This window comes from Scyliorhinus torazame, chromosome 1 (assembly GCF_047496885.1).
Source record: "Scyliorhinus torazame isolate Kashiwa2021f chromosome 1, sScyTor2.1, whole genome shotgun sequence".
In the NCBI taxonomy this organism is placed as follows: domain Eukaryota; kingdom Metazoa; phylum Chordata; class Chondrichthyes; order Carcharhiniformes; family Scyliorhinidae; genus Scyliorhinus; species Scyliorhinus torazame.
The window spans coordinates 314,119,828-314,141,746 of record NC_092707.1 but is presented as its reverse complement, the minus strand read 5'-3'; the positions used below and the strand labels follow the sequence as shown (position 1 = coordinate 314,141,746).

Sequence of the window (21,919 nt, the reverse complement as noted above, 5' to 3'; positions counted from 1 at the left end):
TGGTGTTAATGCTCTACATGAACCTCCTTTCTACTTCATCTAACCCTTACCGACATTATCTTTCATACCTTTATCCTTTGTGTACTTTAGATTTCCATTAAAATGTATTTTTGTTATTTGGCTCAACTACTCGAAGTGGTAGCATTCCACAGTCTAACCACTCTTTGGGTACTGAGGTTTCTCCTGAATTCCTCACTGGATTTATGAGTGACTATCTTTATTTATTTATTTAAAAATATTTTTATTCCCCATTTTCACATTTTCTTCAGAATTTACACCCCACCAACAAACAGTAAACGGTAACAAATACAATGTCAATCCCCTTATCAACAACAACGACAACCCCATCCTCCCACCACCCCCCAAACAACGGCCCACCTGACAATATAAGCATCAAATAAAACAAACCCTCCCAGGGAGGAAAAAAAGAAAAATGAATCAGGAATCGCCTATGGTCACCATTGACATATATAGTCCACCCCCCCAACCAATACTCAACGCCATCCAATCCCCGAAAGAGTACCGTGAATGACACCCTTGAATTGTAGACCCCCCCCCCCCCCCCAATCCCCCCTCCCAGACCCGTCCCCTCCACTTCCTCTTGTAAACTACTCCCCCCAACCTTCCATCCCGGCTAGACTCACCAAAACCTGTTCTACCAGGCTCCGATGGCCGCAGCCCCTCCCCCCACCTCACTCCCGTTCACTGGCCGGCTTAAACCGGCCAGCGTGGAGGCCCCCGCCCGGGTCTCCTTCCCCCTTACCCAGTCCCTGGAAAACCAAGAAATCCCCTTTAGCACATAAACCCCAGCATACGCACCCAAGCCCCTAAGAACCATCATTGCAAATGAAAGTCTCAACTCTTCCCTTGTCCAAATATACAGCGTCGACTCATTTAGTACATACACCAACACGCAGTGAAAAAATAAAGTTACATGAGGCTACATCGGTACACGACCCGCTCTCAGTCCCATTTCTCAATTCTGCCACAGTCCTTCTGCCTTCGCAAACTCCTCCGTCGCTTCCGCAGTCCCAAAATAAAAGTCCTTGGATTTGTTGGTCACCCTCAACTTAACTGGATATACTATGCCACACTGCACCTTGCTGATGTACAGTGCCTTCTTCACCCAGCTGAAGGCAGCCCGCCTCCTCGCCAGCTCCATCGTAAAGTCCTGGTATATGCGTAGATCAGCTCCAGCCCACTGCACCACCCGCTTCTGCTTCGCCCAGCACAGGACCTTCTCCTTCACACTATTCCTACGGAAACACACAGTTACTACTCTTGCCGGCTCATTCGCCTTTGGTATAGGCCTCCGCGACCGATGAGCCCGATCAAGTTCATATCGAGTGGTATCGTCCCCCTCCCCCAATAGCTTCACCAACATCGTGGCAAAATACTCCGTCGGCCTCGGTCCTTCCACCCCTTCGGGCAGACCCACAATCCTCAGATTCTGTCGTCTGGATCTGTTTTCCAGGTCTTCCATTTTGGCTTGCAGACCCTTGTTGGTCTCTACCACCTTCCGCAGCTCCTTCCCCATCGAGGTGAGTTGATCACTGTGCTGCGATAATGCCTTTTCCACTTCCTTCAGTGTCTCACCTTGCTCCCGTACCTCCGCCGCTGTGCTTGATACCGCCGCCCTCACCGGGGCAATCGCCTCCTCCACCAGCACTTTCAGTACCGCCCCATCTCCTTCTTCATTGCTTCCATGTGCTTTGTGAACTGTTTTTCAAGTTCCACAGCCATCACCTTGGTCATTTCTTCTGCTGTGAGCAATGCTGCTTCCCCCAGTGCCTCAGCCTCCGCTTTCCTTACAGTTCCTGCGCTGACTTTTCCACTCACTGGCAGACTTTCATTAACCCCCTTTTTCACGGCCGTTTTTCCCCCAAACTTGGACATTTCTCCTCCCTGTGCCTTCTTACAGCTTTTTCAGCCTCCGTTGCCCCTGGGACCGGGCGTTAAAACCCAGAAATTTCTATTCCCGAGTGGGAGCCCTCCAGTGTGCGGCTGCCTCCCGCCCGCCTTCACCAGAAGTCAGTGATTATCTTTATGACCCTGAGTTTTGAATTCCTCTACAAGCAAATACACGTTTTCTATATCTACCTTATGAAACCCCTTCATGTTTCTTTGAGGCAGCCAGCATAATTAAGGACCCCACGCACCCCGGACATACTCTCTCTTCCACCTTCTTCCGTCAGGAAAAAGATACCAAAGTTTGAGGTCACGTACCAACCGACTCAAGTACAGCTTCTTCCCGACTGCCATCAGACTTTTGAATGGACCTGCCTCGTATTAAGTTGATCTTTTCTCTACACCTTACTATAACTGTAACATTATATTCTGCAGTCTCTCCTTCCTGCCCCATGTACGGTATGCATTGTTTGTACAGCATGCAAGAAACAATACTTTTCACTGTATGCTAATACATGTGACAATAATAAATCAAATCAAATCAAAAAAAGAGAAAGGGTTGCAGCCAGTTTAGTCTTTCACAATAGGTACAACCTCTCAGTTCTGGCATCATCCTTGCAAATATTTTGCTGCCCCTTCTCCAGTACCTTAATATCTTTTTTTGTTAAGTCAGGACTAGAACTGTTCACAGTACTCCAAGTGTGGTCTAAACAATGTTCAACATAACTTTTCCACTTTGGGTTCCATCCATCCAGAAATAAACCTTCATGCTTTGTTTACATTTTAATGGGCTTGCTGACCTGTTTTGCTACTTTTAATGTTTTCTGAAGTTGTATCCATCAATCTCTTTGTTCCTGTTTCTAATTTCCAAAAGAACATGTGGCCTTCTTAGTTCTCCTATCTTCTGACCTGCAAGATTCTATGATCTGTGCTCACCTAAAAAGGGATTGCTATTTGGGGTGTTCCAGAGACTGCTCATACTGTGAAAAATAAACTTGCACTGTATGTTTTACTTGTATCTTACCTTTTACCTTAGTCATGAGTAAATCAAAATTCTCCATTGTGTTGGTACTGGTTTCCAAAATTACAGCATGTTGTTAATATGACTATTTGAAACATTGTGTTCGTAAATATACCTCTGGTTTTAAATCTCGGTGCACAATTCCACAATCATGCATATAGCGAACTGCAGACACAAGCATCCCCATAATTCTGCTGGTTTCAGATTCAGTAAAGTGCTTCCTTTTTTTAATGCGTTCGAGCAGTTCACCTCCTTTTAACAACTCCATAACCATGTACGTATGCAACTGGGGAAAGAACAAAACTGAATCATTGTAGAAACAGAAGTCAATAATATCACACATATCAGAAATAAGGGGCTGAATGTTTAGGCCCTGACGGGGGCAAGCACAGCAGCAGCCTTCGTGTAATTTCACACTGGTGGCCAGCAGGCCAGTTTCCCAGTACCATCCTACTCTCGGACCATTTTCTGGGGTGAGAAGCAGTGCAGCAGGGTCACCTGCTTTCAAGTACTAGATAACCAATCCAGCTTGTTGAGCCCTTCTTACAATCAGACTTCAGGTCATCAGATTTAGTGGGGGAACAGTATAACTACCTGAAGACAATCTCATGGCAGCAGATTGGGAGGCATTCCAGGCAGGCTTAGATGCTCTCCCTGCCTGTCAAGCTTCTGCCAAGGGCCAGCCACACAGGCCTGACTGTTGAAGATAGTTTTTATCTTAAAAAGTTAACGAAGTTGGAGAGATGACACCTTCATGGGCGACATAGTGACACAGTGGTTAGCACTGCAGCCTCAACTCCAGGGACCCGGGTTCAATTCCGGACTCTGGTACTGTGTGGAATTTGCACTTTCTCTCCGTGTCTGTGTGGGTTTCCTCCGGGTGCTCTGGCTTCCTCCCACAGTCCAAAGATGTGCAGCTTAGGTGGATTGGCCATGCTAAATTGTCCCTTAAATTGTCCAAAAAGGTTAGGTAGGGGTACAGGGATAGGGTGGAGGCGTGGGCTGTAGGAGGCTTTTTCCAAGGGCCTCAATGGGCCAAATGCCCTCCTTTTGCATCTTGGGGTGCTCTCTCTCCTATTAACCTGCAAAAGGCAAGCTTCTGCTTCTTCAATGCTTGAAGGCCTTCTATTGGCCCTCCAGCTTTTGGAGCCCACTTGCTGTTCTTAATTAGGTGGAGAGCTCAGCCTCCGGCCATCAATTGCTCAATTCAGGGAATGTTACTGCCCGTTGACTGTTCCCCACACAGTGTGGGCTTCTGTCCGTTATTTGGCTCCGATGGCAGAGTCCTGAAGCCCACAGAGATAATCGTGCTTAAAATGTTGCTTATTAATTTTTTAAAATGCGTTTTCAACATAGAATTTACAAATGCATAAAGTTAATAAGAATCTGAACCAACTCATACAGGGCCATTTTAAATATTGAAATAAATGTGATCGATTGTGTAGTGAAATAGGTAATAATCACAAACAAGTGATGTAAGTTGGCCATATTCACAAGGCACCTGCTTTGCATGTTAACAATATACTTGGAGCAATGTTAGATAAGGACAGGGAACTTAGTATACGGGTAATTAAGGAATAGAGTGGGGGGTAGTAGGGGACGTTGTTTTCTTGTTTTTGTTCTTTTAGGTGTTTTGCGTGTGTCGGCCCGCGCGATTGTTTAAGAAATGTTAAGAAATGTAAATGTGTTAAACTGTGAAAATTACAAATGCTTCAATAAAATATTTTCTAAAAAACAACCAATATACTTGGCAACAATTCTGTGACCCTTTACCTAATTTTAAACGGCACAGCTTTAGGAATTTGTGGCTTGTAAAGCAAACACTTCCCACAAAAATGGTTTCAAATTCCAAACCTCAAATAAGGCAATTTAAAGAGTTTAAAAAGAATTGACAACTGCATTTTAAAAACGGATCAAAACATTCTTATTTGTAAACAGAGCTTTGTTGATATCAAAGCCAACACTTTCTAGGGATTTGAAAGAGAATACTGTTTTGAGTCAAATACCAAACCTAAAAAGACATGCATTAAAAATATTCAAATCAGATGAGGCTTGTAGTGGTTAACAAGTTCATAAATTGTTATTCTTCACATCGTTGAGGTTATATTTATTTGAATCTGTCGTATTTTTAATGTACCTGATCATGATAAACTTCACATAGTTTCACAATGTTAGGATGGGCCCCCAAGAGTTTCAGTGCTGCAATCTCCCTTTGTGTACAAGCTTCCATTCTAAAAAGAAATATGAATAGTTAGGGGGATTCATATTTAATTCATATTCTCCAATTGCAAGATAAATTATTGTTCAGAAACAGTTCCAAGCATTCTCTATGACCTTGTTTAAATTAATATTAATTATTTATAACCCTCAACATTGAATATCCCATTAGGGGCATCACATGCAAGCTGGAGCCCAAGTCTGTCCCTATTTGATATCCACAACACGTGTATATTTTCCGCAGACGTGTCACTGGGTAGTGGATTAGAGCAAGATTCCTATCTGATTTGTCCTCACTAACCAAGCCCTCTGAAGCCATTTGATAGTTTGCATCCTCATTGCTACCCTGGATAAGAGTGGGTAATTCTGTAAACAGCAAAGGTTAAATCTGGGACTGTCTTCAGGTATTCCCTGTGTATATAAACAATTATCATCAGAGGAGTTTCATCTGTCCATTTACAGGTTTTGAAAATTAAAATAATGTAAAACCAAAGTGATAAAATAATGAAAAACATCAATTTTAAAATCAATCTAATTAATTGCCTGATGAAGTGATCTCTTTAGTTTGAAGAACCTATCAGTTATTACCGTCTACTGACGATTTTGACACAGAATTCCTGCCCGGTCCTTTTATGTCGACACTTCCTACAAACAGAAAAGCTTCCTTCACCAAGTGGTTTCTCTTTCATGTTCAATTCATAGTTCTGGTAAAAGAGGGAATCCTAGAGGTGCACAAATTAAAATTCAAGTTTGTCCATGTGGCAAAATAACTTCAGAACAAAACTATGAACTACTTAGTTTAGTAACTAGAAAGCACATTATTACTGCTATGACTACAATCGGTTGAGCTTTTCAATATTTTAGTAATTATTTTATACTTTTTAAACTTATTTGATCAAATATATAAATCTATAATGTTACCAAATAAATTTGTGGTAGTGCTAAATAAAATGGAATATCCTAGAGACATTGTAAGCACTCCGACCTTTGTCATAGCACTTCTTGCAACCGTACTGTTGTCTGGTCGTTCCATGGCCATCTGCAGATCATAGTTGCATGCATGATTCATTATGGCATTCCGGTTAAACAGAATAGAAGGTGCAACAAATGAGTAACCCTGTGAGCAAGAGGAAGAGCAGCAACTTAATCTACATGTCTAATACAATAGTGTATCCAATGTTATTATTGTCAGATGAAATAAACCTACAGCATACATACCATAATAATGAGAACAAATCTTATTAATTCTTGCAAACACTTCCAAAACCTTTTGAAGGTATTTACAATTTCAAGGATACAGAACTATTAATGAAGCAATATTTTTCTTTAGTTGTAACAGAATTATTTTACAAAATCAGCTCTTGTTCAATTTTTGCCAGACCAGCTGACATTTTTGAATTTAAAAAGTCATTAGATGAGTTTTGCACATAATATTAAATAAGAAAGCAGACATGTTGAAACAGGCAACTAGTTGAAAGATTTAGATCAATATCACCACCTCCTCGAAGGAGGTGAGGATTCTCAAGTCCGGCACCCCACCGCCAGTCTGGGCCCTCTCCTGCAAATTATGGGAGAGCTTTTCCCGAGGGGTCACAGCGAGGGAATCGTTAGCCACACGTGTGGTTCACAGTGTGGGGTGGGTGAAGGGAGGGTTGGGGTAGAGGGAGGGTTGAAGGGGTGGGTGGAGGAAGTGCTGAACAGGGGGATGGGACTTTGGTGTCTACTCACTCTGGCTGCCTGGTTTAGGTCGTAGACCTTCTTCTGACAATGAAGGCCAGTCCTCCTGGTCACACTGCCCCAGCTGTCTGCTGCCGTCACCTCATCCCAGGCAGCACTGGCTGCCCTGTGGCTCACAATCCAGGACCCTCAGGGGAAACAGGATATCCTTCCTTGTCTCCACCGCGTCCAGGCGCCTCCCCAGGTCAGCATCCCCGAATCTTGGGACCAGTCTCTGCGGCACCATTGTTGCGAGCTGGCTGGGGTTGGCTGAGCAAGTGCAGCCTAAGTGCTGCTCGACCTTGTTAGCAGGGGACTGGTGAGCGCGGTCACGGCAAATCAGCCGGCAAACCGCCTTTTGGGACGGGAAGAACATGAGGCCCCGTTAAGTGGCTCAATTAACATTGAATAGTGTTGCTGGCCTCGCCAGGCTGAGCGCCGGGAAACACTGGGCAATTCCCACTCACTACAGCACTTGGAGATTTTTCTGGAGAATCACAGCCATTGTTAAACCTGATTGTTTCTGGAATTCGTTTGAATGGCTATTCCTAATTAAATTTGTTCTGAAATTCTGTGGAGATCGCATATTTCTTTGAAATTTACACTTCTTATCTGTTTCAATACATAATCCCAGTGATGTAAATTTTGCAGAAGACTATCTGAGAGACACCATGGACTAGACTTAATGGAGGTGAATGGTGGTAGTGTCCCACTTGTTGGCTGGAGGCTGGAGCCCCATGTCACTACTTTGAAGGCAAGCTGAATTAAGTGCCACTCAGCCACTTAACTGAACAGCAGCAGACCTTCCCTGGGATCAAGGACATGAGTGCAGAAATCCTACCCTCTGAGCTGCCAGTCAATCAGAGACAGACAGCTCTATTGAATGGCAGCACCACTGAGGCGACGATGGCTGCTCCCAACACAACACCCACCCTAGTATCCTCATTGGATCTCAGGCCATAGGTGTGTAATGGTAGTGGAGGGGTTCAGGGAAGTCGGCAGCAAATGATGGGTGCTTCAATCAGGCACTAGTGCCTTTGAATGAAGCTCCATTCCCCTCCCTACCCCCAACCTGGGTGTCTACTACCCTGCACAGGATGAGGCATTTATATGGGTATTAATTGCCCACTGAAGGGCCTCAATTGGCTGCAGGGCGGAAAAGCACTCCACTAACCTTCCTGCAATGAACATAATTGGTGGCAGGGTCCCCACCCAGCAAATTAGATTCTCCCTGTCACCAAACCTGGAAGGGCATTAAATTCCATCCCATGTTTTTTGCAAGCTTTATTTGAGCCCCCACGCATCAACATGAATGGCAAACATCTGTGAATTCATTTTCTTTTTGTTTTAGAAAATATTTTATTGAAGCATTTGTAATTTTCACAGTTTACAGTTTATCACTAACATTCCTTAAACACCGCGTGGGCCGACACACGCAAAAAAGTCCCCTCCAACCCCCTCCCTATTTCCTAATTACCCGTGTACTAAGTTCCCTGTCCTCGTCTTACACTACCATGCCTCACCTTTTCCCCTCTCCCCCTTACTGCTGACGTTCAATTTTCCTTGAAGAAGTCAATGAACGGCTGCCACCTCCGGGTGAACCCCTGAATTGATCCTCTCAAGGCGAACTTAATCTTTTCCAGCCTGAGAAACCCCGCCATGTCGCTGACCCACACTCCTGACTTTGGGGGTTCCGAGTCTCTCCATCCCAGCAAAATCCGTCTCCGGACCACCAGGGAGGAGAAGGCCAAAACATCGGCCTCCCTCCTCCCCCCTTGGCTCTCGGATCTTCCGATACCCCAAATATTGCCAATTCTGGACTCGGAGTCACCCTCCCTTCCAGGACCTCTGACATAACATCCGCAAATCCCTGCCAGAATCGCCTCAACTTCGGGCACGCCCAGAACATATGTTCATGATTCGCCAGGCTTCCTCCACAGCGTCCGCACCTATCCTCCATTTCCTCAAAAAACCTGCTCATCCGGGCTACTGTCATGTGGGCCCGATGAACCACCTTGAACTGGATCAGGCTAAGTCTGGCACAAGACGAGGATGAATAACTCTCTTGAGAGCCTTTTCCCATAATTCGATTTCCAACACTCCTCCCTGCTCCTCTTCCCACTTCCTCTTCACCTCCCGATAGGGACACCTTCCCACTCCATCAACTCTTTATATATCTCCGAGACCCTCCCCTCCCCAACTCTCATTCTTTACATAATCTTATCCTGTAGTCCCCTCGGGGGAGGCGAGGAAAGCTTGAAACCTGCCTCTGGACAAAGTCCCGTACCTTTCGGTACCGAAACCCGTTCCCACCCGGCAACTCAAACTCCTCCTCTAATGCCTTCAGGCTCGGGAAACCCTCCTGAATGAAGAGATCACCAAATCTCTCAATCCCTGGCCGCTGCCACCTCCTAAAGCCCCCATCCAGCCCCTTTGGAACACAACGGTGATTGTCACAGATCGGTGACCACGCTGATGCCCCTCCAATCCCATGTGTTGTCTCCATTGTCCCCAGATCCTCAGGGCTACCACTGGGCTTGTGGAGTACCGAGTTGGCGAGAACGGCAGGGGCGCCGTCAATAAAGCCTCCAAACTCGTACCCTTACAGGATGCCGCCTCTACACGCTCCCAAACCGACCCCTCCCCCAACTATCCACTTCCTGACCATTGATATGTTGGCCGCTCCAGTAATTGATATGCAACCCAGTTCCAAGAGTGCCTTCTTCGCCCTCGGGGTTTTACCAGCCCACATGAAACCAGAGATCGCCGCATTAATTTTCCTAAAAAAGGCCTTTGGGACATCATGATTGCTGAATACTCAGTGTCCTCCACCCCGCTAACAGCGTTTTGTCAAGTACGAAAAAGCCCACCCTGGAATATATCTTGTGCACATGGGAGTAGAATGAATACTCCTTGCTCCTTGGCCTCCCAAATCTCCACGGATCCACCCCCCCACCCCCCAACCATACGCTCCATAAACCCCCGTAGTTCTTTCGCCAATGCTGATACTTTTCCTGACCTGGAACTCGACCGGTCTCGTCTCGGATCCAGAACCGTATTAAAATCCTCCCCCATAATCAGCCGATGCGAGTCGAGGTCCGGAATCTTCCCCAGCACCCTCCTGACAAATGCGACATCATCCCAGTTTGGAGCGTACATATTGACCAACACCACTGCCATTCCCTCCAGTTTCCCGCTAACCATAATAAATCTACCCCCTGGGTCTGCCTTTATCTTCCCCACCTCGAATGCCACCTTTTTATTAACCAGGATTGCCACCCCCCTAGTTTTAAAGTCAAATCCCGAATGAAACACCTGTCCGACCCATCCCCTCCTCAGTCTAACTTGGTCTCCCAACTTCTAGTGAATCTCCTGCAACATGGCCACATCCGCCTTCAGCTGTCTCAAGTGTGCCAACACACAGGCTCTTTTGACCAACCCATTCAGTCCACGAACATTCCATGTAACCAGCCTGGTCGGGGGGCACCCCATCCACCTCCCCTGTCGATCAGCCATGAACTTTCCTAGGCCAGCCCTTGGTCCAAGCCCCGCACCTCACCTGGCCCACCCCTCGGCAGCTACCGTCATCTACTCTTCTCCTCCAACCTCCTAAAAGTCCCCTCCTCAGCAGCAGCCCCCCCCCCTCACTTTGTTAATCTTCAGCTCACCCCCCACTTTGCTTCTGTGAACTAGCCCTCCCAGCTAGCCTGCAAAGCAAACAAACAATCCCTCCCAAGGTCTAAGCACAGAGGCCCATCCCTCCTCCATTAACAAAATCTTATCTATTCTAGCAACTTCGAGCAGGACCAAATAGAAAAGACTGGACAAAGAAAAAGGAGTTATACATGTAAAAACTCAAACAGCTTTTCAAACATTGCAACTTAAATTACAGAGTTAAAAGACTAAGGTTTTTAAAAGGGAAACACATAACTTCTAACTCAGTTTTCCACAGTCAAGGTTTAAGATCCTTCATTATTGTCCTTCATGAAGTCCGCCACGTCCTCTGGCGAGCCAAAGTACGGCTCCCGACCCTCATAGGTCACCCAAAGATGTGCCGGGTAAAGCAGACCAAATTTTATTTGTTTCTCGTACAGGGCCGCCTTGACTTTATTAAAACTCAACCTCCTCTTTGCGAGTTCTGCTCCCAAGTCCTGGTACACCCGGATCTCAGAATCTTCCCACATGCACCGTTTTGTCTGCCTGGCCCACCTCATGATGCGTTCCTTATCTAGGAACCGATGCAACCGTACCACCATCGTCCTTGGGGGCTCACTCCCCTGGGGCTTATGCATAAGCACCCGATGGGCCCGGACCACATCTAGCGGCTTGGGGAACGAACCTTCCCCTATCAGCTTCTCCAGCATCTTCCCCACATATGCATCGGCATCTGATCCTTCCTTCCCCTCTGGCAGACCGACGATCTGGATATTCTGTCTCCGAGAATGGTTCTCCAGGTCCTCCACCTTCTCCAGCAGCCATTTCTGCTGGTCCTGTAGCACCCCAGTCTCCATTGCCATCGCAGTGAACTACTCCTCTCGTTCCACCGTCAGCTCCTCCAACTTCTGGATCGCCTGTCCCTGGGTCATCAATCTCTCCTCCACACTGTCGACCACCCCATTGATCGAGTCCACCAACCGGGCCAGGTTCTCCGCACATTCCTTGCGATGTTGAATGAACTTCTCAGTCAAGAAGCCCACCAACTGGTCCGTCGATCATTGAGCTGGCGAGGTCAAACACTGTTTCCCCGCCGTTGTCTCCTTCAAACTCTGGTCCTCGCTTCCAGCCAACTTTTGATTTCTCCTTTGATGCAGCTCCAAAAACTAGGGATCACCTCCTTCTCCTCTCGCTGTTTTCCTTATTCTAAAAGATTCCTATGGAAATCCAGCTTAAAAGCCACAAAAAGACCACCAAGATAGTGAGCTGCCAAATGTGCGACCTTTTACTCCATAGCCACCACCGGAAGTCCCTGTGAATTCATTTTCAAATGCATATACCACCAAATGCACCTCCAGCCTCAGAACACTGCTCGATGCAACAAACAATTATTTTTATTAGGATTTCTGCCAAACATTCATAGCTGGACCTCCCCCTCATTCACTTAGCACTGCTGCAGCCTCACAACCACATCTTACTGCTTGCACAGGCCGTCAGGTATTTAATCATAACAGCCACACCATCCAAATTCTGTCCTCTTACAATTCACAATACTTCAAAGCTTTGTGTCATCCACAAATTAGGAACTTGTACCCTGCACACCCAAGTCTATGTCATTAACTTCTTGACCTAACAGCAATCACTGGGGAACTCTACAATTTACCTTCCTCTATTCCCCCCCAAAACAACCATTCACCACTACTGTTTTCTGTCACTCAGCCAACTTCATATCTATGTTGCCACTGTCTCTTTTATTCCATGGGCGTAACATTTTCTGACAAGCATGTTATAGAATCATAGAATCACTAGAGCGCAGAAAGAGACCATTCAGCCCATTGAGTCTGCACCGACCATTCAAAAGACCATCCTACACAGGTCCAATACCCACCCTATCCCTGTAACCCCACCTATCCTTTGGACACTTAGAGGCAATTTAGCATGGCCAATCTACCTAACCTGCACATCTTTGGACTTTGGGGGGAAACCGGAGGAAACCCACGCAGACACGGAGAAAAAGTGAAAACTGAACACAGTCAGCCACCCGAGGTTGGAATCAAATCTGGGTCCTGGCGCTGTAAAGCAACAGTGCTAAGCACTGTGCCACCATGCCGCCCCTGTTATGTGGTACTTTATCAAATAGGAAGCCTATGTGCACCACATAGAGCATAATACCATCATCACCAATCAGTTACCTCATTAAAAAACTCAAACCAAATTGGTTAAACACAAATTGCCTGTATCAAATCTCCACTGGCTTAATTAATCCACATTTGCCCAAGTGATTGTTTTTTTTTAAATAAACGTTTTATTGAGGTATTTCTTTGGCATTTCAACAGCAACAAAATCAACAATATACATAACAAGAAAAATATAAACATAGTGCAAATTCCACCTCCCTCTCCCACAGGTCTTGCCATTACTTACCCCCCTAACCCACGCTAACGTAACCCCCCCCTTTCTGCGATTAGTTCTCTGCGAGGAAGTCGACGAATGGTCGCCACCTCCGGGCGAACCCCAGCAGAGACCCTCTCATGGTGAACTTAATTTTCTCCAGGCAGAGGAAGCCAGCCATGTCTGAAAGCCAGGTCTCCGATTTCGGGGGCTTTGAGTCCCTCCATGCCAGCAATATACACCTCCGTCTACCAGGGAAGCACAGGCCAGAAGATCCGCCTCTCTCTCCTCCTGGATTCCCGGGTCCTGCGATACCCCAAAAATCGCCACCTCCGGACTCATTGCCACCCTCATATTTAATACTGTGGACATGGCGTCAGTAAACCCCTGCCAAAATCCTCTCAGTTTTTGGCATGCCCAGAACATATGGACATGATTCGTTGGCCCCCCTGCGCATTTCGCACACCTGTCCTCCACCCCAAAGAATCTGCTCATCCGGGCCTCTGTCATGTGAGCCCGGTGAACAACCTTAAATTGGATCAGGCTGAGCCTGGCACATGTTGCGGTAGTATTGACCCGACCCAACGCGTCCGTCCACAGGCCCTCCTCTATCTCTCCCCCCAGCTCCTCCCCCAACTTTTGCTTCAGCTCCTCGGTTTGCGTCTCCTCCGAACCCATAAACTCTCTATATATGTCCGAGATGCTCCCCTTTCCTATCCATCCTCTAGAGACCACCCTATCCTGAATCCTCCTTAGAGGCAGGAGTGGGAAGGTTGGTACCTGCTTCAGCAAAAAGTCCCGTACCTGTAAATATCGGAATTCATTTCCCCATGCCAATGCAAACTTCTCCTCCAGCGCCCTCATACTCAGGAAGCTAAATTCCAAGAACAAGTCCCCAATCCTCTCAATCCCCGCCAGATTCGGAACCCCCCCGTCCATCCTCCCCGGGGCAAACGGATGGTTGTCGCAGATTAGGGACCACACTGATGCCCCCTCTGCTCCCACATGTCTCCTCCACTGCCCCCAGACCCTCAGGGCCGCCACCACCACTGGACTGGTGGAGTACTGCGCCGGCGGGAACGGCAGAGGCACCGTCACCAATGCCCCCAAACTTGTGCCCTTACAAGAGGCCGCAATCCATGCGCACCCACGCCGGCTCACCCCCCACCAGCCACCTCCTAACCATGGCTATATTAGTGACCCAGTAGTAATTACTGAAATTCGGCAGCACCAGCCCACCATCCCCCGGACTCTGCTCAAGCATTGCCATCTTCACCCGCGGGGGCTTGCCCCCCACACAAAGCCCACGATAATCTTATTGATCTGCTTAAAAAACAGCTGCGGGATGAAGATGGCGAGGCACTGGAAAACGACTAGGAACCTCGGGAGGACCGTCATTTGTACCGATTGCACCCTACCCGCTAGAGACAACGGGAGCGCATCCCATCTCCGGAAATCCTCCTTCATCTGGTCCACCAACCGGGCCAGGTTCAATTTGTGTAGCCTGTCCCAATCCCTCGCCACCTGAATACCCAAGTACCTAAAACTGTCCCCTACTGCTCTAAACGGTGGTTCCTCCAGTCGCCTCTCCTGACCTCTCGCCTGAACCACAAACAACTCGCTCTTCCCCATATTAAGCTAGTACCCCGAAAACCGGCCGAATTCCCCTAAGATTCCCATAATTTCCCCCATCCCCTCCATTGGGTCTGAGACATACAGCAGCAAGTCATCCGCATACAACAAAACTCTGTGCTCCACCCCCCTCCCCCGAACCAACCCCTTGAGGCCCTCAGAGCAATTGCCAGCGGCTCTATCGCCAGTGCAAACAGCAGTGGGGAGAGGGGACATCCCTGTCTCGTCCCCCTGTGTAGCCTGAAATACGCCAAAGTCGTCCTGTTTGTCCGTACACTAGCCAACGGAGCCCGGTACAACAACTTAACCCAGTCAACAAAGCCCCTTCCAAACCCGAACCGCTCCAGCACCTCCCAGAAGTAATCCTACTCGACCCGTTCGAAGGCTTTTTCCGCGTCCATCGCAACCACCACTTCAACTTCCCCACCTTCCGGGGGCATCATGATCACGTTTAGCAACCTTCTTACATTGGCCACCAGCTGCCTATCCTTAATGAACCCGGTCTGGTCCTCCCCTATAACATCCGGTACACAGTCCTCAATCCTAGAGGCCAGAATTTTGGCATCCAAGTTCAGCAAGGATATCAGCCTATAAGAACCACACAGCTCCGGGTCCTTGTCCCTTTTCAGAATGAGCGAGATCATGGCCTGTGACATCGTCTGGGGTAAAACCCCTCTTTCCTTGGCCTCGTTAAAGACCTTCAACAGCACCGGCCCCAATATTCCGGAGAACTTTTTATAGAACTCGACTGGGTACTCGTCCGGCCCCGGGGCCTTACCTGACTGCATGGCCTTATAACCCTCCATTAGCTCCTCCAGCCCGATCGGAGCCCCCAGCCCTTCTACAAGCTCCCCATCCATCTCCAGCGTTCCCTTAACAGCCCTGCCTCTGGAGCCTCCGCATGCCTCCTATCTACTCGTAGAATCTCTTTTACCAGTCGGTCCGTTTCTGCCCTATCCGTCCTGTCCCTGTGAGCCCGGATCGAGATAAGCTCTGCTCTCACCACTGCCTTCAGCGCTTCCCAGACCACCGCTGCTGAGACCTCCCCCATATAGTTTACCTGCAGGTAGTTCAGCATGCATTTTCTCAGCCTCTCACACAGCGCTTCGTCCGCCAACAGCCCCACATCCAACCTCCATTGCGGGCACTGCTTGCTATCCATACTGATCGGTAGGTCCACCCAGTGTGGAGCATGGTACGAGATCGTAATCATCGAATACTCCCATGTCCACCACCCCCGCCAACAGGGCCCTGCCCACAACAAAGAAATCTATCCGGCAATACACCTTGTGTATGTAGGAGAAAAAAGAAAATTCCTTGGCCCTCGGCTGCCTAAATCTCCATGGATCCCCCCCCTCCCCTCCCCCAATCTGCTCCATGAACCCTTTCAGCTCCTTTGTCTTTGCTGGCACCTTATCCGTTCTCGAGCATGACCGGTCCAGGCCTGGATCAATAGCCGTGTTGAAATCCCCACCCATAATCAGCCTGTGCGAATCCAGGTCCGGAATCTTCCCCAGCACCCGCTTTATAAAATCCCCATCATCCCAATTTGCGCGTATACTTTGACCAGCACTACCCTGCAGCTTGCCACTAACCATGATATATCGACCTCCCACATCCGAGACTATCCTCCCCACCTCAAATGCCACCCGCTTGTTAATCAGGATCGCACCCCCTCTTGTCTTTGAATCCTGTCCAGAGTGGAAAACCTGACTAACCCAACCTTTCCTCAACCTGACCTGATCCACTATTTGAGATGTGTCTCCTGCAGTATCACCACGTCTGTAGAAGCCAGGTATTTAGAATACAACTAGTATAGGTAAAAGATAGCTGTTTAAGCATAAATGTTGAGTTAAATACCCATTTATACAGCATAATTCACTTTTACTGAGGTCCGTTGTTCTGACAAATGCATATTTTCAGAGTCAGTGTGACATTAAAACAGCACAGTTGCAAGATAATTTGACACTGCTTGTGCTAATTGTCAAGGCCAAGGGATTGAATACACAGCAACATGAAGGCACCATTGTTCACAATGCAGATAACAGCTAGGTCAAAAAAAGCTAATGTTGCACATTGAAGATGGATGGCTTGCCATCAAATCAAATGTGTTTGAGTCTAACCCAAACCAATTAGGATTATATTGGGGTGTGATTAGATGACTTAAGACAGATATGAAAGTGTATAACTGAAAAGTTTCCCCCGCCATTTTAGTTTAGTTTTTAGTGTGTTGTCTGTGGTGTATTGTCTTTGGGGGTGTGTTGTGCTGTGTTGTCTTTCTGTTAGTTTAGTGTTTTTTGCCTTTGATTCTAGTCTCCATTTTAGTTTATGTCTTTTGGGGGTTGTCAGTTTAACAGTCTGTGTCAGTGATGTTAGTCCACTTTTGACTTTGAGTTTGAGTTTAGCTGAAGATTAGCTTTCTCTCTCACCATGTTTCATTGCCAGACTTTGACCTTTTAAAAGTTACTTTCGAGCTGTCTGCCTAAGCAAAGAAAGATAATGTCTGTAATTCTCTGAAAGCTTCGAATTGTCTACGAATTGCCTTTTAAATGACTTTCAAATTGACGTCCACCTTCAGTCTCCTCAGGTGCGCAAACACACGTGCCCTCTTTACCGGCCCATTTAGCCCTCGAACATTCCAGGTGACCAGCCTAGTTGGGGGGCAAAGTTTCCCCCCCCCTCCGCCGCCGCCGGTCAGCCATCCCCTTTCTTGGGCTCGCCTCTAGCCCATCGGCAGCCCCCATCCCCGACCCCCTCAGTGACCTTCCATTGAAGTCCCTCTCATGTCAGCAGAGCCCCCCCCCCACAACACTACTCTAAATCCCAACCCAGCTAATAAACAAAGCATATACACCCCCCCCACTGTGCTTCCGTGAGCTAGCTCACCCAGCTAGCTTGGTGATCCCCACCTCTGGTGCCAAGAAGTCTCCCACCCATTGTTCCCTCGCTCCCCTCCCCCACTCCTGTAAACAAGTTTCCCTCATCCAGCAATCCCCAAACACCCCGCAGCAAGAAAACACAAAGAACAAAAGCACCACCTACCGAAACCCAGACAGGCACGTCTCCATCCCACCAAAGTGCACATCAGTAAAAACACACAAGATAAAACACAAAAGGAACATTGCCAACATCTACCTCGAAAAAGAACCAAAAATGAAACGGAAAATCGACTCCCCCCCCCTCCCCTTTTCCCCTAAACAGAGCTCCAAAAAAGACTGACACAAAACAATACGAGAAGGCATAGTCAATTTAACAACGGAAAAAAACCCACCCAAACCCCAACAAAAAAACAAGGGGGAGAAAAGAAAGACAAACAAAACCCCCCAGAGAAAAACAGAAAAGGAAAAAGGGCCGAATATAGGCCAACATATTGTCACTTGAGTCCAAAAGTTCTCAAACTCCCACCAGTCCTTTTCTTTTTGCAAAGTCCAGTGCCTCATCGGGCGACTCAAAATAGTGATTTTGGTCTTCATGCGTAACCCACAGACGCGCCGGGTACAGCAGACTAAACTTCACCTGCTTCTCAAAGAAAATTGCCTTGTCTTGGTTGAAACCTGCCTTCTTCCTCGCCACCTCCATGCTCAGGTCCTGGTACACCCGCAGGATGCTGTTATCCCACTTGCAACTTCGCGTGCGCTTGGCCCACCGAAGAATACGTTCCTTGTCCAGGAACCTGTGGAATCTCACCACCATCGCCCTTGGAGGGTCCCCCGCCCACGGCTTCCTGGCAAGCGCCCAGTACGCCCTGTCCACCTCCAGCGGTCGGGGGAATGCCCCTTTCCGCAGCAGCTTTTCGAACATACCCAACCATACTCTGCTCCCTCAGCTTTCTCCGGGAGCCCGAAAATTCTTAGATTCTGCCGGCGGGACCAGTTCTCAAGGTCCTCCACCTTCTCCAAGAGCATTTTCTGCTGTTTTCTGCTGTTCCCGAAGCATCCCCACTTCCAGCTCCACTGCTGTTTGGTGCTCCTCTTGTTCCAGCAGCGCCTTCTCCACCTTCTGAATCGTCTGGTCCTGGGCATCCAGTCTACTCTCTAGGCGATCAATTGATTCTTTGATCACGTCCAGGCATTCCCGCTTCTGTCTGGCGAAACCATCCTGAATGGCCTGCATCACTGGGTCCGTTGATCGCTGCGTTGCCACCCCAGGGGTTCGTCCCTCGGCCATACTGTCTCCCGTTGCAGTTTCAACACAGCTCACTACTGGCTTCTTGTTTCTGCCCTTTCGAACACTTCTGATCCTTTTTTCCATAAACCAATGCGAGGAAACCGTGCCCAGCTGCCTCAACCTACAAATTTTCCATTTAAAACCGGAGAAAAGTCCAGGGGAAAGGTCCAAAAGTCTGACCAGAGCAGGAGCCACCAAATGTGCGACTTAGTCCTCCATAGCCACTACCGGAAGTCCGTCTAAGTGATTGTTAACTGCACGTTCTACGCTTACTTCCCTCACTATACTTCAATGCATAGAATCTGTTCCCAGTAATTTATCAACTCAACTACAGCTAGCTTTTCTAATATCCCCTCTATCAACTTTTACTTCACCCAGGTCTCAATGATCTCCTTCTTCACTATGATTTTGTGAGCATCTTATTCCTTATTTAAAAAAAATATATATTGTTATTCAAAAAAGATTTCCATTACAACAAAATAACAATATAGCAAATCCCAATACCATACAAACTACAAAGTGCACCCACTCGAGCCCAGGCCCATCCACTGCCCGGCCCCACCCCAGCCCGAGCCACCCATTAAGAAAGTGACACCTTAACAGAAAGACAAACGCTACTGTGCCGCCCAGGCTAGCAAAGTTAGGTTTATGGAGCAAGGCCCAATCATGGACCACCCAGATTCCCAGATAACGGAAGCATGTCCTGACTGGGCGAAATGGCAATCTCCCCAGATCAGCTACCCCCACCCCACCTCCCAGGGGCATTCACTGGAAAATATTCACTTTTACCCATATTCAACTTGTACCCCAAGTAGCAGCCAAAACTCCTGAGCAGCTTCATTATTTCCTTCACATTGGAGAGTGGGTCCGTGATATATGGTAGTAAATCATCCGCATACAAGACACTCTATGCTCCCTCCACCCACGCTCTGTCCCACTCCATCTGGTGGACGACCTCAAACGCAATGGCCAGCAGCTCACTTGCTTAGGCAAACAAAAACGGGGACAATGGACACCCCTACCTTGTACCTCTATTCAGTTGAAAATAACCCGAGTTCAGGGCATTAGTACAGGCACTCGCGGTGTACAAAAGCCATGATATAAATTTTGGCTCAAAGCCAAACCTCCTTCAATCCTATCAAACGCTTTCTCAGCGTCCATCAAAATAATCACCTCTGGCTTGGGCCCTAAGGAGGGCGACAACACCAACATTTAACAAACTCCAAATGTTGCCCGACAACTGCTGGCCCTTAACAAAACCAGTCTGCTCCTCCAAAATCACCCCAGGAAGGCAGTGCTCCAAACACGTTGCCAACATCTTAGCCAACAACTTAGCATCAGTGTTTAACAACAAAATGGATTGATACGACCCACATTTCATGGAATTCTTGTCGTTCAGGATCAAGGAAATCGAAGTCTGCGCCAATGTGGCCAGCAACACCCTTAGGACATGGAACTATTGAACATACCTAGCAGAAGTGGGACCAACTGGCCCGCAAACGGTTTGTAAAATTCGATTAGGAATCCATCCGGACCCGGTGCCTAGCCCGTCTGCATTAACCTAATCCAGTTCGTGGCTCCCTCCGGCCCTATCAATGTCTCCAACTTCTGCCTTCTCTCCTGCTCTGCCTCCAGAAAGGCTAACCTATCCAAAAACTGCAATTCTGCTCTGAGGCTCAGACTTATACAGCTCTTGGTAGAAGGCCTCACACGCCTCACTGATCTTCTCTGGGGTAGAAACTTTCCGCACAAGTCCCTGATCTGCACTATCTCCCGGGAGACAGCCTACTATTCTCACCTGGTGCGCTAACAGACGACTGGCCTTCTCCCCATACTCATGAAAGGTCTCAATTGAGCGACACAGCTGGCTCACCGTCTTCCCGTTGACAACAACTCTAATTCCATCTGCAATTTCTTTCTGCTCCCCGGTGCTGGGGCAATCGAGTACTGGCGGTCCACCTCAAGAATGGAGTCCACCAGCCTCTGCCTCACCACCGTTCCAGATTTATCCCTGTGTGCCTTGTAAGAGATTATCTATCCCCAATGAGTGCCTTCAGGGCTTCAAAGAGTGTGGAAGGCAAGACCGCTTCATTCATGTTAAACTCAACATACTCCCCAATGGCGGAGGATATATGCTCACAAAATCTATTACCCGCGAGCAATGCTTGAAAGACGTGCAGACTCAGCACAGAGTACCCTGGTGCTGTGAAGCAACTGTGCTAACTACTGTGCTGCCATGCCATCCTACTGTGCCCTAATCAACCCCACTCCTCCTTTTACCATCCCGTTACTGTTTATATGCCTACAGAAGACTTTTGGATTCCGTTTTATATTAGCTGCCAGTCACTTCACATACTCCCTGCTTCACATTTCTTTTTTCAATTCCCTCTAAACTTTCTATATTCAGTCTGGTTCTTACATGCATCATCAACACGACACATGTCACACGTAGCCATTTTCTGCTTCATCTTACTCTATTTCTTTCCATCCAGGGAGCTCTGGCTCTCCGTATTTTTAGGCATGAATTTTAAACTGCGCTTGTGGTGTGTGGACTGATTTTCCCGCCCCGGTATCACTTCAGCTCTTCAATCAGGGGGGTACTCCATGTAAACGCCTCCCCAGCATCTGCTCAAAGTCCACTCAGGAGGATGGCTGCAAGGAAGACATAACAAAGGTTCTTGGAGGATGAACCGACCAGAATGCTGGATAGGGTGGAGCAGAGGTGGGACCTTGAACCTCAGGCAGGCAGAAGACCTACAAGCAAGGTCATCAACCTGGCATGGGAGGCACTGACAGTGCTGGTAAATACAAGCTCACTAGATAAGAGGATGGGAATCCAATGCAGAAAGATGATGAACGACCTCCTTCGTGCAGCGAGGGCGAGTCACACCCGTCACTCTTCCACTAGGAGCTCACTCACTGCCACCTCACGGGCCCCACCCCCCACACACCTCCTTTCTCCCCTGAGGCTCATCATCACATCCTAGCTCCCACTCACCAACTACACATGCCAGGCATCCTTTCCATCCAATCTAGCACTTGTACTGTTTACACTCTCCCCATCTGTCTCCTTGCAGGACAAACTGGCTCACAATAGAAAGGAGAGGGCACAGGCATGTGGAGTTGTGCCTGAGCTGAAAATCCTCATGCCAGGGGAGAGCCCTAGAGCTTGACGGGGAGGAACAGGACCACTCCTGCACTGAGGGTGAGATG

At 47.9% G+C, this 21,919-nt stretch overlaps 1 protein-coding gene across 2 annotated transcripts in view; it reads right to left on the bottom strand.

Annotated features, from left to right (window-relative positions):
- The window catches only part of LOC140424188 (ribosomal protein S6 kinase alpha-5-like), a 201,724-nt gene that overhangs the window by 12,216 nt on the left and 167,589 nt on the right, over positions 1-21,919 (bottom strand). For both annotated transcript variants that reach the window (XM_072507844.1, XM_072507846.1), the window contains 4 exons: positions 6,132-6,263; positions 5,735-5,868; positions 5,067-5,160; positions 3,045-3,215 (listed from right to left, as the gene is read on the bottom strand). In XM_072507844.1, coding sequence (XP_072363945.1) covers positions 3,045-3,215; positions 5,067-5,160; positions 5,735-5,868; positions 6,132-6,263 — 531 coding nt within the window. The remainder of the gene's footprint in view (positions 1-3,044; positions 3,216-5,066; positions 5,161-5,734; positions 5,869-6,131; positions 6,264-21,919) is intronic.